The sequence below is a fragment of the Mesitornis unicolor genome, unplaced genomic scaffold (assembly GCF_000695765.1).
Source record: "Mesitornis unicolor isolate BGI_N332 unplaced genomic scaffold, ASM69576v1 scaffold27389, whole genome shotgun sequence".
Classification (NCBI taxonomy): Eukaryota; Metazoa; Chordata; class Aves; order Mesitornithiformes; family Mesitornithidae; genus Mesitornis; species Mesitornis unicolor.
This window is the reverse complement of record NW_010206967.1, coordinates 8,965-23,815: the sequence shown is the minus strand read 5'-3', so window position 1 is coordinate 23,815 and position 14,851 is coordinate 8,965. Positions and strand designations below refer to the sequence as shown.

The window sequence follows — 14,851 nt, the reverse complement described above, 5'->3', positions numbered from 1 at the left end:
CCCCGTACAAAACTTGACAGTGTTCCCCCCCAAATATATATATATATACATATCCCGAAGTCTGATTGCAGAGGCAGAGATCTTATCTACGACTTGCATTACAGCTCCACGACTGCTTCTGTAAGAAATGTTTAATGTATTTACTTTCTACTGGCTTTATATTTGCTATTTTTACGTATATTTACTCACTTTACTGGGCTAGCACTGAGGCATGAGGGAGAAGGTCCGTGTCCGTACCTCCTAAAATGTGGCAATGTTTGAATCTAGAGCTTGGATCTATGCATGGTCCAATTCAGTAAAACAGATATTTTTGCCTCACTGCCCTTTCTTGTAGTGAAATGGGTGAAAAACGCTTCAGTGGAGCACAGCAAAGGCACTGCCCAGGACAAGATGTGAGAGCGTTTGTTGAAGGTTTCTGTAGGGAGTTATGGCAAAGGGAACCATGAGAAAGCAGACAGATGCAGTGTGTGACAGCACCTTGACTTCTTGGAAATAAGAGAATATCTGGAAATTGCCAAGCCAGTGAAAGTTACAGGCAACGTGTTAAGGTCCTATTTTTCACTCTTTCTACGCTTGATGCTGAAACTCTGTAACACCCTTCTGTGTGACTCCCTGTGATTCACCTAAAGGACAGCCTATTTCCATTTTGGGGAAAAACCAGAGGCAGCGCTGTCACACTTCTTCCCTGGCTCACTGCCGAAGAGCATTGCATCAATAACGCAGAGCACGTTGCATCATTGCTTCCGCCGGCTCCATCCGTGCACATACACTGCTCTGCCAGGGAGAATCATATACGTATCAGTGCTGCTGGCCTGAGAGGAGTTGCTAAAGCCACGAGAACTTGTTGGGATTTACAGCTTCTGATTTCTCAGAGCAGCTGATGGTGTCTGCGCAGGCTTCTTATCTGATTCATATGGCTGAGGTAGTGGGAATTGCTCTGCCAGGGCAATGTATAGAAATTACAGCGCAGTGGGAGTAGATGCTGGTTTTTATCTCAGCCTGCCCAGGAGTATGATGTGAATAATTTGTGATGTGAGTGACTGGGGCCGTGTTTCCCCTTCCTGCCCCTGCGCCGTCTCTGCATATCTGCATGTGCGGCGCAGCCAAGGCCGAGCACCGGTTTTGTGTCCAAGTGTGGGACGGGGCAGAAGATGAGGTCTCTGGGAAACGTGGGAACTGCTGGAGTGGGTGGGAATGAGTGGGGTCCCTTTTTTCTTTAGTTGGAGAATTTAAACGCCTTCCCTTCTGAAAAACTGCCCTGCGAGGTGATGCTGCCTAAATTCAGCCCTGACATCGCTGAACTGGCTCATGAGGGTCGGACTGGATGGTCTTTAAGGTCGCTTCCAGCCCAAACCATTCTCCAGTCGTGTAATTAAACCCAGCCTGAAGTCTGGCTTGTGTCGGTGTCGCAATTCCAAACCCTGGATTGCAATCCTCCGGGTGAGGATCGTGCTGCCTTCCCCCCCTCTGCTCCTGTCCCCCCCGGGCTGCAGGCACTGATGCCCCCCACCCGGCTCCCTGACCACGGGGACACTTCACCAAGGGACCTGGTGGTGCTTGAATTTGTTGGGTGCTTTGGGTTTTTCCTTCCTTCCCTGCTGAGCTCTGCCGCGGGGCCGTGTGGAGCTGTGAGTCAGCCCTCGCTCCTCACATCCCGCACGTCCGCACAGGGAGGCCGGGGCTCCCCCCACCGCCCCCCTGCCCCCCGCAGCACCCGGCGAGCATCGAGGAAACTGCCAGTGACAACTCGGGGCTTTTTTTGCAAGTTTTGGATGTGCTTAGGAAATTGCATTGCAAGACTGGCTGTAAAAGTTGCTAAAGACTTGTCTATCCTCCTCAGTGTCTGGGTTTTTTTTTTCTTTAAATAAAAGGTCCTTATCTTCTCTGCCAACTTGGCAGCAATGGTTGCAGCTGATTCCTGCAGTCAAAGCTGTGTTTTTCGCTTCTGCAATGCTTTGACAAATGACCATTGCAGGACAGATCTCTGGAGGAGACAGCACTTAGACAGGGAAAGTTCAGGGTCACCAGACCTGGGCAGGGGCTGAGCTGTGCCCTCTCCTCCGGCCCCACAGAGCCAGGAGCGATGCGAGCACCAGAGCCATGACTCTGCAGGACGCAATCCGTGAAACAAAGGTCAGGGCAAGTGTTGGAATGGTGACATTTCACCTAAAAAGGGTTTTTTTGCGACAGGATTTTCTTTTCCTCCTGAACCTTGTATTTGAAAGTCTCTTTTCCAACCTGAGTCTATGCAATCCCAGAGCACCCAGAGCTGGAGCTGTAGGGAGAGCACGGAGCCCAGGATAATGTTGAGGGTTAACCAAGCAGCTGATAATCATCTGTGGCAAACGCCTTTTATAGCAGCACTCAGATTGTGTTGATTTAATTAAATAATATTTAATTCAATTTGTTTTCAAATTTGAGTAGCAAAGTCTGGGCAGGCTCGTTGTGTGGACATTTAAATTGGATTAAGAGTGGATAAAAGGATTAATGATTAACACTAAATTAGACTAATTTTAGTTGTTCCTAATCTTATTTAGGAGAGTCTGTACAAGGAGGTTGTCAGGTTTAATTGCAACTTTGATTAAACCAGGCTTTATAGCTGGGAGAACTGCATGACTTTAACGTCATCTGGAAGAAGAGCTCTGCCTGAATTTAAAGGCTTAACCTAAATATTGCCGGTGGAGATGTGTGACCACTCCAGGAGGTGATGCTCTGCATGTGCCGCTCTCAGCCGGCGCTGGAACCACCGGCTGGGGTAAAGCTGCCCTCAAATGGCTCTGGAGGGTGCAGCGAAGCTGAGCTGCCCCACCGCTGCTCCGGGGCAGGAGCAGATTTAGCTCTCCTGCTGGCGTGGCTCATTTTGGACAGGGATAACCATGGTGATGCTCCTGGGAATGGGGAGTGGGGGCAAGATCTGCCCTTGCTGCGGTGGGTGTGAGTGAGGGACATGGAGAGCGTTTTTGGCTCTGCAGAAGGGCTGGAGGCGGTTGGTCCCCATGGGGCACGCAGGTGGCTCTGCTCCACTTTTGACAGTGTCCCTTGGATGGTGCACGGCTCCGTGTTGGCAGCGGGGTCAGGGGCAGCTGCTGGGCCTGGGCAGGTGCTGGGCAGGGACGTGGCAGGCACTGGGCACGCTGTGAGCATTGAGCAGGGACATGGCAGGCTCTGAGCAGCTTTGGGCACGTATTGGGGGGGAGCAGCTCTGAGAGGGGTGGGGGGGCTGGAAGGTGTTGCAGGGACCATCCTCTGCTGCCAGAGCATTCCTGTGAGAAGCCCCACCAAATCCTTGGGACAGTTGTTCTGCTCAGGCACAAGTGTGCTGGAGGTGGTGTTGCCCTCCGACCTCCAAAGCACTTGAGTAAAAGTAAGGATATGAAAAGAAAATAAAACCCCAAAGCCCAGCAAGCCATATTAAAAGTCTGTCCCTATTAAAAATAAATAAAGTACAGAGCTTTCGTGTCATTACCCTGGCAGTTCTTGCTGTGCTGGAGTGCTGTGTGCCTGCTTGGTGCGGCACAGAAGAGCTGCCACGGGCACAGAGCGAAGTCGGGCAAACATGGAGTGTGAGGTGGCCAAGTGGCTCGGCTGTGGTGGCCCGGCCAATTTGTGGCTGTGCTCTGCTGTGGCGTCTAGAGGAGCAATAGCTGCCTTTGGGACAGGAGGGGGTGGAGGAAAAGCCGTTCACACAGAGGAAGACATTCAAACATAATTAACACAATGCTTTAAGCAAGAATCCTGAGTCTGGGGCCCATCCTGACCCAGCTGGGAGGCCAGCAGCACCTCAGCTCACCGGAGATCCCTTCCCACCAGCTTGGAACGTGGCTTTTGCAGTCGTGGAGGGGAACTCGAGGCAAAACACCGAGCTGACCTCTGCCTTTTGGTGATGTTTCCCAAAATGTGGCGTAGCGTCATGGTGGGTCTCGGCAGGAGTGCTGCCGAGGTGTTGCCTCATCTTCCACACGTCCGTGCATGGACAAGGGTCGGGCGCTGCTGGACTTTGTCCGTGATGAGCACGAGTCCCTTGCTTCAGCTTCAGCAGGTGGAGGGAGGAACAAGCTGGCAACCAGGAGCAGAAAACAGCTGTCCCGAGGATACGTGGCTTAAGGTGGCTCCTCAAAACCCTGTTAGTTGGGACTTTCTGCCACTGATGGTTGCAGCTCTATCAAAATCCCCCAGATGCTTTTCCTCATGGAATATTTTCTCATTTAGAGAATGGGGACATGACAAAAATAAAGATGTTCTCCTGCAAGGATAATTTTACCAGACCTCCCTGTGGAAAGCAGGTTGGCATCGCAGCCCTTGTTCCCACCAGCCTCACTGCCCGCACCCGTGTGTGCCTGGGGAGGGGGCAGCCACGGAGCGGCCACCACCGGGACCTCTGGAGCCTGGGTCAAAGGGGCACTGCCCACCCGAGCCAGGCCCCTGGGTAACTCGAATTTAAACCTAAACTGGGTCAGCTGGTTTTCAGTTCAGAGTTTTATTTGCTTTCAGAGCAGGTGTAGGGTTCTCATGACGTGAATTGGAATTTCATTAGAAATTTCTGAAATGCTTTTAAAAGAAAAGATGACGATGAGCAAAGCTGGTGTTTTAACTCGGCTGCACGTGCTGGAACGAGGAGGTGATTTGAGGGTCAGGATTTAGTGAAAATGGGAAATGAAAGGATTTAGGTGGAGGAAACATTGTTTTATTACTGAAATCATCAGAGAGCTGCCAGCGTTACAACGTGAGGCAGCATTTCCTGCCCTGACAAAGTCTCCCCAGGCTGCCCTGTCCCCATGCAGCCCCAGGTTTTCCAGGAAGGTTCGTCAGGCTGTGTCTGATCTAAGGATGGAGGGCGCTGGGGGCTGCATCCCAGCGCTGGGATGGCAGGGACTCCGGTGTCTCCTTCCCCTGTGCCATGATCTTGCTCAGTGTCACGTAGCAAATCACACTCCGCCTTGTTTTTCCATTTGCCCCTATAGCAAATGTGCTTTCAGGCATTTATTAATTCTGCGATTAAAAAATCCATTAAGTATTGTTTAATTTTGATATGCTCGAGCTATAAAATGATACTCAATTAGTGTCCTTTTCCCTTAATGGAGGTTTTCCATTTCAAGAGATTAAGTGTTCTTGCACGCAGTGCTCTGCCCCTGATTTCACAGAATCACTCAGTTGGAAAAGACCTCCGAGATCATCGTGTCCAACCGTTCCTGTCTACCCACTAAACCATATCCCTAAGTACCTCATCTACCCGCTCTTTAAACACATCCAGGGATGGTGACTCCACCACCTCCCTGGGCAGCCTGTTCCAGCTTCTGACGACCCTCTCAGTAAAGAACTTCCTCCTTAGCTCTAACCTGAACCTCCCTTGGCACAGCTTGGTGCCGTTTCCCCTTGTTCTATCCCCCATCACCTGGGAGAAGAGACCAGCACCCACCTCTCTACAACCTCCCTTGAGGCAGTTGTAGGTGGTGATGAGGTCTCCCCTCAGCCTTCTCTTCTCCAGGCTAAACAACCCCAGCTCCCTCAGCCGCTCCTCATCAGGCTTGTTCTCCAGAGCCCTCCCCATCCTTGTGGCTCTTCTCTGAACACGCTCCAGAATCTCAACATCCTTCTTCTAGTGAGGGGCCCAGAACTGAACACAGCACTCGAGGTGCGGCCTCACCAGTGCCGAGTAGAGTGGGATGATCACCTCCCTGGCCCTGCTGGTCACACTGTTTTTAATACAGGCCAAGATGCCGTTGGCTTTTCTGGCCATGTGGGCACAGTGCTGGCTCATGTTAAGCCGACTGTCAACCAACACCCCTCTCGTTACCTTTGTGTTTCTCCGAACTCCAGATGGAGAAGTTAAAAACGAATCAAACATGATCATCGCAGGCTGGGCAGTGCTGCATCCTCGGATGGCAGCCCATTGCCACAGGTACAGGATGGAATGGTGGGGGCTTTTCTGCCTCTGGGACAGGACAGCAAAGCTGCTTCGTGGGTCAGACACGTGCTCCGCAGAGCTCGAATCCTCCTGTGCACACCAGTGTCACCGGGTGCCAGCTTTGCCATGGTGCGGTGCAGCGGGAGCTCCCTGGGAGCTGGTCCTGAGAGGATGCTCCCAGCAGAGCGGTGTCCCTGCATGGTGTCAGGGCAGGGCATGTGCGGTGACTCAGAGCGCAGTTTCCTGCAGCCCTGAGTTGTGTTTGTTTTCAGGGAATGCCGTGCCCGGCCCTCCGAGCTCGTGGGCTGTGACACAGCTCGGCACAGGGTGGTGCAGCTGTAGCCTAACCTGGAGTCGTGCGAGCATCCTCCTTGTCCATCCCACTGATCACAGAGGATCGCTCCAGTATCTCCATTCTTGTAGTGCTTTTTTACCTTTGTGTATTTTCACCATATGGATTTTTTATGATTGCCTCTGTATTTGTCCCAGAGCACTCAGCTGATAACAACTGCTTGGTTTTTTTTGTGCTTATATTGATTTGCAGTAGATATTCTGTAAATGAGGCTATTCCTTGCCTTGGTTCTTGTTTGAACTTGCACAGCCTGAAATAAACCTAATGATTTACCTTGCTCTGGCAAGTTGCTGGGGCAGGCTGGAGGAGGAAAGGATGGATCGAGGTATTTTGGATAACTCAAACAGCTTGTGTTTGAGGTAACATTTTTCAGTCCTACCCTTCTTTGTGTGGCAGAATTGCAGTGTCCTGTACTTTACAGTGATTTGGGGTGGAGCATCACTATGTCAGAGCTTATTAATGGCTTGCATTTAGTCTTTCCAAGAGCAGTGCAGAAACCCGGCTGGGTCAGACCTTCCTCTACTTCGCTTCCACAGAGGAGGCCATGAGAGGTCAGGGGGTTTCTGGCAGGGCTGGGCTGTTTGCACCATGATCACAGAATCACAGAAGCCCAGAACGTTAGGGATTGGAAGGGACCTCAAAAGCTCATCCAGTCCAATCCCCCTGCCGGAGCAGGAACACCCAGATGAGGTTACACAGGAAGGCGTCCAGGCGGGTTTTGAATGTCTGCAGAGAAGGAGACTCCACAACCTCTCTGGGCAGCCTGGGCCAGTGCTCTGTCACCCTCACTGAGAAGAAGTTTCTTCTCAAATTGAAGTGGAACCTCCTGTGTTCCAGTTTGTGCCCATTACCCCTTGTCCTATCATTGTTTGTCACCGAGAAGAGCCTGGCTCCATCCTCGTGACACTCACCCTTGAAATATTTATAAACATGAATGAGGTCTCCCCTCAGTCTCCTCTTCTGCAAACTAAAGAGCCCCAGCTCCCTCAGCCGCTCCTCATAAGGGAGATGCTCCACTCCCTCCATCATCTTTGTAGCCCTACGCTGGACTCTCTCCAGCAGTTCCTGTCCTTCTTGAACTGAGGGCCCAGAACTGGACGCAATATTCCAGATGCGGTCTCACCAGGGCAGAGTAGAGGGGGAGGAGAACTTCTCTGCCCTACAACCACCCCCCTCCTGATACACCCCAATAAACCCTGATGTGATGGGTTTGAGGGCACAGGCTCTGTTCCTGGCCTGCCTGCAGAAACGGTGTCGGCAGCTCCCGGCACGTCCCATCCCTCGCTTTCTCCATAAAACGCTCCAGTCTTTCCTCCTTCTCCTCTGCAGGATGAGGAATGTGGTGCTGCCGCATTGCTGAGCACTGACGGGGCCGGGCAGGCGCACCCAGCGCTGCGGGCGCACCTCGGCCAGGCGGAAGCTGAGCCAATGTTTCACAGAACGTAGCCTTAGGGACAACATTTTTTTATTTTCCAGCTCTGTGTACCCTTTCTCCCAGCTCCCGGTCCTCACCTTGCACGGTCAGTACCAGGTAGGTAGCACGCACAGGAGCAAAGGTACAGAGTTGTCTGCTGTGGTCTGCTCATCCCCTGACCAGTATGGCAAGTGGTTTTGGTTTTCATTTCAGTAAAGTAAATGTGAATGGCTCGATGCAAGTTTCTCTGAGGGTGAAAAGCTGTTTTTCAGCTGAATCGCAGCATGTGAGGGTGCCCGGAGCGCTGTGTGGGGTGGGAGGTGGGCGCTGCCTGTGCTGAGCTACCGGCACCCAACAGTCGGCAGAGTACACAGATCTGTTAAAATTTTGTCACTTTGCTGGCACAGTAAAAAAACCCCAACAACTTATTCTACAGTTTCCATTAATAGTCAGTAAAGCAACAGTGAGCACTGAAACGTGTCAAGTGCAAGAGAGCTCTGAATGAGGTCTCAATTATGGGAGAAGGATTCCTCCTCACCTGGACATGCAGCCGAGTGTCTGGGTCTTCACAGACTCCCGGTGCGATAAACAGAGTTCTTTTGGGCATCTTGGCACTTTTCTAGGCACCCAAACAAGAATTGCATTCCTTTAAAAGTTTGATGACTCTCTGACTATTTTCACAGCCAGTGAATTCACAGGATTACCTTTTGTAGCTTGCTTTCAAGCTCATTTCATGTGATTTTGTGTCTTGAGGGATCCCAGCACCGCAGACAGGAGAGGGGCTGCGTGACCGCCTCTACCTGTAAAGCCCGGTCACTGCACTCGAGGTTGTGTTGGGGCTGAAGTCTGGTGTGTGAATGCACAGTGCGATTATAACTCACGTGGACAGCCCTAATTAGGCTTTAAATGACACGTTCAGGTGCCTGCAGCCGTGCTGCTGTGTTATCGCGGTGCTAGGCACGGTATGCAAAACTTTCCTGAGAGGGCGGGTGAAGATTTGGGTGCATCGCCCCGACGCCGTTGTGCAGCGGTCTGGAGGGACCCGTGGTGATGTCCTGGTGGCGGCCACGCGTGCCCCAGGTAGGTTGGGGGTTCCCTACAGCCGTCATCCTCCGCAGTGACTGATGTGCACCCCGTCTGGGAGCCGTCCTGCATTCCCCAGGAACTGGGTGTGGATGTCTGGGGATCCCTGAATCACTGCCTTTATCACCGCTGCGCCCACAGGCGCCCGCTCGCCAGCTGAGGCAGCTGCCTCTTAAAAGGGAGAGGAGCAGAGGGAGCTGTGCTCGGAGGGCTCTGAGGTCGGCTGGTGTGAGGGAAGAGAGACCTTGGGACAGTGCAGGGACTGGGGATGGTGCTCCTGCTGCGGTTGGGAAGAGGGCAGGTGAGGTTTTGGCGTGCTGGGGGTATTCTGGCTCTGCCCCCCCAAGATTTCGTGCTGGGCCTCCCTGCAGAGACCCTGCAGCAGACGCTTATCCTGCAGTGATTTTTACGGGTTCTTATTTTCATGGAGTAAGGCTTTTGGCCATTGTGTGTGCTGGCAAGTTTGGTCTGGAAACGCAGGGCGAAGGGTGGGGCTGGCGAGCAGAAAGTGCTGGGGGGTACACAGGGGGTGTGTGTGTGTGTGTGTGTGTGCGCACTCCAGGCATCGTTTCTAGCTCTGCATTGCGACCTGGCCACCGCGGGTCATGGGGCTGGGGCATCTCCGCATCCCCCGGGCAGTCGGGAATCGCAGCTCTGCCCAGCGAGGAGCGGTGCTGGTACCTGTGGTTCACCTCAGCAACCACCCAGAGATGGTGTCTGGGGGAGAGAACAAGCTCTTGGAGGCTTTAGGAGAATCCTGTGCATGCTTCATGAGCTGGATGAAAAGCTGGGATTCTTTGTATGTTAAAAACAAATGAATACTATCTGAGCATCTGATTTTCTCTTCATTATTCTTGATTTTCCACCCATGTTATTCTGTTGCAGCCCAATTAAAATGATCTCCCTGTAAACCAAGAAGGAATGTGAAGGACCAGGACTGAGCTTTATTCTGGCATTTTCTGCTTGTTTTTACTCACGCTGCAAACCCTTCCCTAGGTGTGTCCTCGCGGGATGGAGTCTGGCTGCCAGCTTTGGCTGTGGGCATTATTTGTGCTCCTGGGTAAGGCTCTCACCGTGCAGCACTTCTAAAAAAGATATGGGGGAGGCGACTAAACAGAAACACTGGTACTGTGAGCTTTGTGTTAGCAGTGGTGTTGTGGCAGCAGCGGGGAGGCCAGGATTTGATGCAGTTGGTGTTTGGCAATGGCTGCTGTGTCCTGAGCAAGCGGCTATAGGGGTGGCTCTATAGGGGAACACCGGGCAGGGCTGTTCAGTGGGATGGGCAGGGCACTGAGCATCCCTGCAGCCCAAACACTGGGGTCACGGCAAAGCAGAGTCTCAGAAATAAAGGCTAATACAAAGCACTTCAAAACGTACCTTTTCTTACGGAAAATGAAGGCAATTCAGGGGCAAAATACCTTTGGTATCAACCTGCTGGTTGATGCCCATGTGCCACCCCAACACATCCCTAATCCCTGTTTTCCTCCCATCCCAGCTGCCCCACGGCCACTGTGTGCCCAGCGAGCCTGTCCCCATGGCGCCTGCTACCCCCCTGCCGCTGACCTGCTGCTGGGACGAGCCCACCGCCTCCGCGCCTCCTCCACCTGTGGCCTCACCAAGCCTGAGACCTACTGCACGCCCCACGGAGAGGTATGGTCACCCCCGCGCTCCTACCCCCACCCAGGGATGCTAGCTCCTCTACCCATCCTGGCCTTCCTGCCCTTTTGCAGGGATGTATTTAACCTGTTTCAGGTATTTATCCCACTTCCAACCCTGTTGGGTCATTGCACCATCCATGGTGTCCTCTCGAGCCCTGGCAGCTCCGCCATCCCCACGGTGAGTGTGAATGGGGAGGCAAGAAGCGTAGAGAAGTGAAACCCGTGTGTGAAGCACTGGGGGCAAAGTGGAAGCTTTTCTATCCAAAATACCCCAAGCTTTCCTATCTCTATGCTTTTTAGTTATAAACTAAACTCGTATTTAACTTGTCAAAAATGGGAACATTTCAGGTCTTGGAAAAGCTTCCGCACCGAGCGGCTGTTTTCAATTACTGGGTGTGCGGGGGCAGGAGATGCTGCTCGGGGATAACGTTTCAGCCAGCTGTGGGTTCCCAGGCTCCAAAGCTGCCACCAAACCAGAGGAAGAGTTTAAGGATAAGTCTGCCTGAGCACAGAACTGAAAATGCTGTGGGATGATGTCCCCACGCTCCTGAAGCCTTTTTCTCTGTCGGGCCAGCAGTGTTAACCCCGTAACTGCTGCAGCAGGAGCTTGAGAGGGAGTGTGTTCAGTGCAGGACAGGCAGAAAGGGTCTGAGAGAGATGCTCAGGAGGAAAGGAAATGGCAGACCTCCAGCGAGCGGTGTTGTCTCCAGTGAATCCAGCTCCAGTGAGTCAACACCTTCTGGTTTTAATTCCCCTTCAAGGGGAAGGCCAAGACGTGGCAGTGCGGGGGTTTGTTGTGGAGCTGGTGGCACTCTCACCGCACTGGAGAGGTTCTTGCTGCTCTGTGGTCTGTGGTGGCTGCGAGCTGTTGGTCGGTGTGGAAGGGGCAGGTCCCTGGGTATGAGCATCGCGTCCTCCAGCTGCAGCGCCTGGCCCCTGGGGGGTCCTTTTCCAGGCCGACCGCTGTGGTCTGGTGTTTCCTCCGGTCAGGCTCCCACTCACATTTTTTGGAGCTGTTTTGCTGCTGTTTGCTTGCCTCCCCAGCAAACCCCTGCTGCTTCTCACCGGTGCTGTGGCCCATGGACAGGGAAAAAGCAAGCAGTTATTTCTGCTCTGACTTAATTTTGTTTTTTTTCTTCCCAATTTCTGTTTATACTTGAGGAATATTATACCTAAATGTACTTCTGAAGTCTTTGCTTAGCACTGACTTTTGACAGTGACTTTTACTTGAAGAAGAGGCTGTAAAACCTTGGTTAATTAAACTGGCTGTCCTGATAGCAGCTGGAGTGGGCTCCTTATTCCCTGTGCCTGACCATGAGAGGTCTCCTGAAGGGCCTTCAGTTGTGATCATCTGCATCACTTGGAGTTTTTGGAGTGGAGACCAGGTGTCTGACTGATGGCTGTGATGTCCCTCGAGCCAAAATGATCGATCAGTGCAGAATTAGAGAGTGAGGTCTTGTGGTGGTGCTGCGGAGGAAGGCAGCACTGCAAAGCCAGACTGCAGCAGTCTCTTCTAGTCCCTAAACTATTCAGTTTTCACATTCCTTATACCTTGCCTTACAAGTACCAGGGTTAATGGGACGTGGGACAATTAACACTGATGTGTTAAGTTGGATTCTCCAATTCTAGCTTTGGAAATGGGGTCTTTCTTCCTTCCATAGATGTGATCCTCTACTGAAATGAGAGATGCATCATTACTGCTGGAAAATTCCTCCAAGACCCTCATTTCTGTTCTGCAGCTCTAATGGCTGATGGGATTTTTGAGTGCATCCACTCCTCTCTTTGCAGGAGAAATCCCCATGAAATGAACATTTCCTAATTTTTTCCTCCTTTTTTCTACTTCCCTAATTTAAGCAAAAACTAATCCCCTGAACTCAATTTTCCTATTTCCATCCCATAAAAAGTTGGCACATTTAATTTATTGACTCTTACGACTTCTTTTTTGTAACAAGCCTTGCTCTTGTTTCGTGGCCAAATAGGTACAAATCTGGAGCTGGTTGTACAATCCCGGCAGAGGGCATGGGATGAGGGGTGGCTGTCGCTGGCTGCAGTGCCCCCCTGGCAGCCCCTGCCTGTCTGGTCCTGCTGCCAGCCCCGGGGTCCTCTTGTGCAATTCTGGTGGTCACTTGCTGCGGACAATGATTTCAGCCTCTGCTCCATTGTCTGCTCCAGCTCCAAACCCCTCTAACCTTTATACTTTGCACTGCTGATTGCTCAATTCCTTGGCCGTGGGCTCAATCGAGTGAAATCCAAGAGGGGTGCTCGGCGTTGCCATTTATAGCGCAGGGGAATGCAGCGATGATTAGAAAAGTGATGGGGGGTGGAAACCAGGCAGACCAATGGTAGGGCTTGGAAATCTCTTAGTGCTTAGGAAATGGCTGTTGGAGTCAGCAGGGAAGGTAAAAGCAGGAGGGAAACTGAAAATAAAATAGAAAAATAACTGAGCCTGGGTTTGGAGTGGTAAAAGCGCTGATGTGTGGGAAGACTCTCATTGACCGAGGTGTGATTCAAGGCTCAGTTAACTCATCTCTATTTAAATGCTAAGTATAGCGCTTTGATGGAAGCTCACACTGTGTAGCTCCAGCCAAGGGAGGGCACGGTGTGGCTTTCACGCGGATTAGCGGGTCCTGGGTCCCCCTGCCCTTCACAGAGCCAGCCCAGGGCTGTGGGAGTGGTGGTACCCACGCTGTGGCACGTTTGCACCCAGCTGGTTAACGCTTCTCTGGAGGGAGAGCATCTCCCTGACCCTGGGAGACTGTGGATGTTAAAATGTTGTTTGCATAAGGTCAAGGACCAAGATTTTCTGCCTGCTCGCGCTTCTTTTCATGGGCTCTTGGTGAACATGAGAAACGAGGGGTGGGAAGTCACCTTCATCGCTCCTTGTGGTGACGCAGCGAGGTAAGGACAAGAGACAAGAGTACCCCAAACCAAGTACCCCAGAATGGGTTACGGGGAGGGGAGCGTGACCCCCATAGGGCAGCAGAGCTGCTGGCGAGGCGCAGGGCTCCTGACAGACGGTCACAGCTGCCTGGCAGGGCTGGTCTGCAGCGTCTCTCCTGCGGTGTCCCAGCACCGAGTCCTCTTCAGCTGCTTCCAAAAATACGAGCCAATGTGTGCGAAAAGGAATACGTGCAAGACTTCTGCCTGCTTCTGCCTGCCTTTTTGCCGCCGTCTGATGCTCACATCTGCTTGCCCACCTGCATGAGTCTGTCAGGGAGCTCGGTGCTGATCCAAAACATGGGGTGCCTCGGCGGGCCCAGGGCGTGTTGGAGCAGGGGAGAGCATGCTGAAAATCCACCCTGCCTCCCGGCGCGTTGCTTTATAGACCCACATCATCAGTCAGACTCAGGTCTTTTACTCAGCAAAGTGCAAACTCATGAAGTATCTGCGGTCGGATATGACTGCAGGAGGCCCAGCACTCTGCTCAAAGCAGGACTTGTAATTTTGGGTATGGCTTCATCATACCAGGGGTTTGAACCGAATAATCTGTATTCCCAACCTGTTGAAGGTAATACAGCAACAGGAGCTGCTGCTCTGTGCTTATCTCATCTCATTCTGGCATCCAGACACACCCCGCTCTTTGCTGCAGGGATATGTCCCTACCTGCAGTGAACCTGCAGAAGAAAAAGCCTATTTCCCATCTTTTCTTTTTCCTCCTCCTCCTCCATTCTCTGTATCTCCTTTTGCCACACGGCTGCAAATTGGCACAGATGCCGGGAGACATCACGTCATCCCCCTGCAGACAGGTTGCAGAGGCGACAGGACCCCGGCGATGCATGTGGGGGGAGATAAGCTGGTGCGGGATGGGGTTTGCAGGCTGTCATCCTGGCAGATTTCAAATGACGTTTTGCTGAGGGGAGATGATGTGAGAACAGACGGGACGAGGAAAACAGGCACCCACGTGCTGGCTTTGAAGCAGGAGAAATGAATGTCATTTCCCTAAACCATGGATGTTTGTCCAGCTTCTGTCCTCCATCTCCGCTGTCACTTCTGAATTTGAGGGTCACTGGTAAAACCAAGCTGGGGTCCGAGCCCTCTGTTTTCTGAGCGTAGCCTCAGAGCTCATTTTCCAGTGTCACTTCTGGCTGGCCGAATAAGGATGTGACATTAGATGTCATGGCCAAGAGATATATCTGTGATTCAAAATTGAAGCACGGTCCAGGTTAGCAAATACCCATTGGTCACGGAGAAGTTTAACTGTGATGGCAAAACCATGGGTAACTTCTGCTGTGTTTTCCAGTGTAAAATGTACAGAGCACTTCACAGACAAGACACGCTCTGCTCTGGGAGCCTGGTGCGGCGATGTCCTGCAGCCGGTGTAAGGGGAATGCGGATGGGTTGGGAAAGGGCATTGTGTAATGGCTTTAACAGGTGCCCTTGTTCCCAAGGTAACTCCTTGCTGCCCACCCTATTTTTTAATAACCCTCAATCTCCCTGTA

General features: G+C 52.1%; 1 protein-coding gene across 1 annotated transcript in view; it reads left to right on the top strand.

Moving 5' to 3' along the window:
* Positions 1–9,765: 9,765 nt before the first annotated feature.
* The window catches only part of LOC104546561 (laminin subunit beta-3-like), a gene marked incomplete at its 3' end in the record, with an annotated part of 13,661 nt that continues 8,575 nt past the window's right edge, over positions 9,766–14,851 (top strand). Inside the window, exons 1-2 of the mRNA XM_010191979.1 lie at positions 9,766–9,814; positions 10,250–10,404. Coding sequence (XP_010190281.1) covers positions 9,766–9,814; positions 10,250–10,404 — 204 coding nt within the window. The remainder of the gene's footprint in view (positions 9,815–10,249; positions 10,405–14,851) is intronic.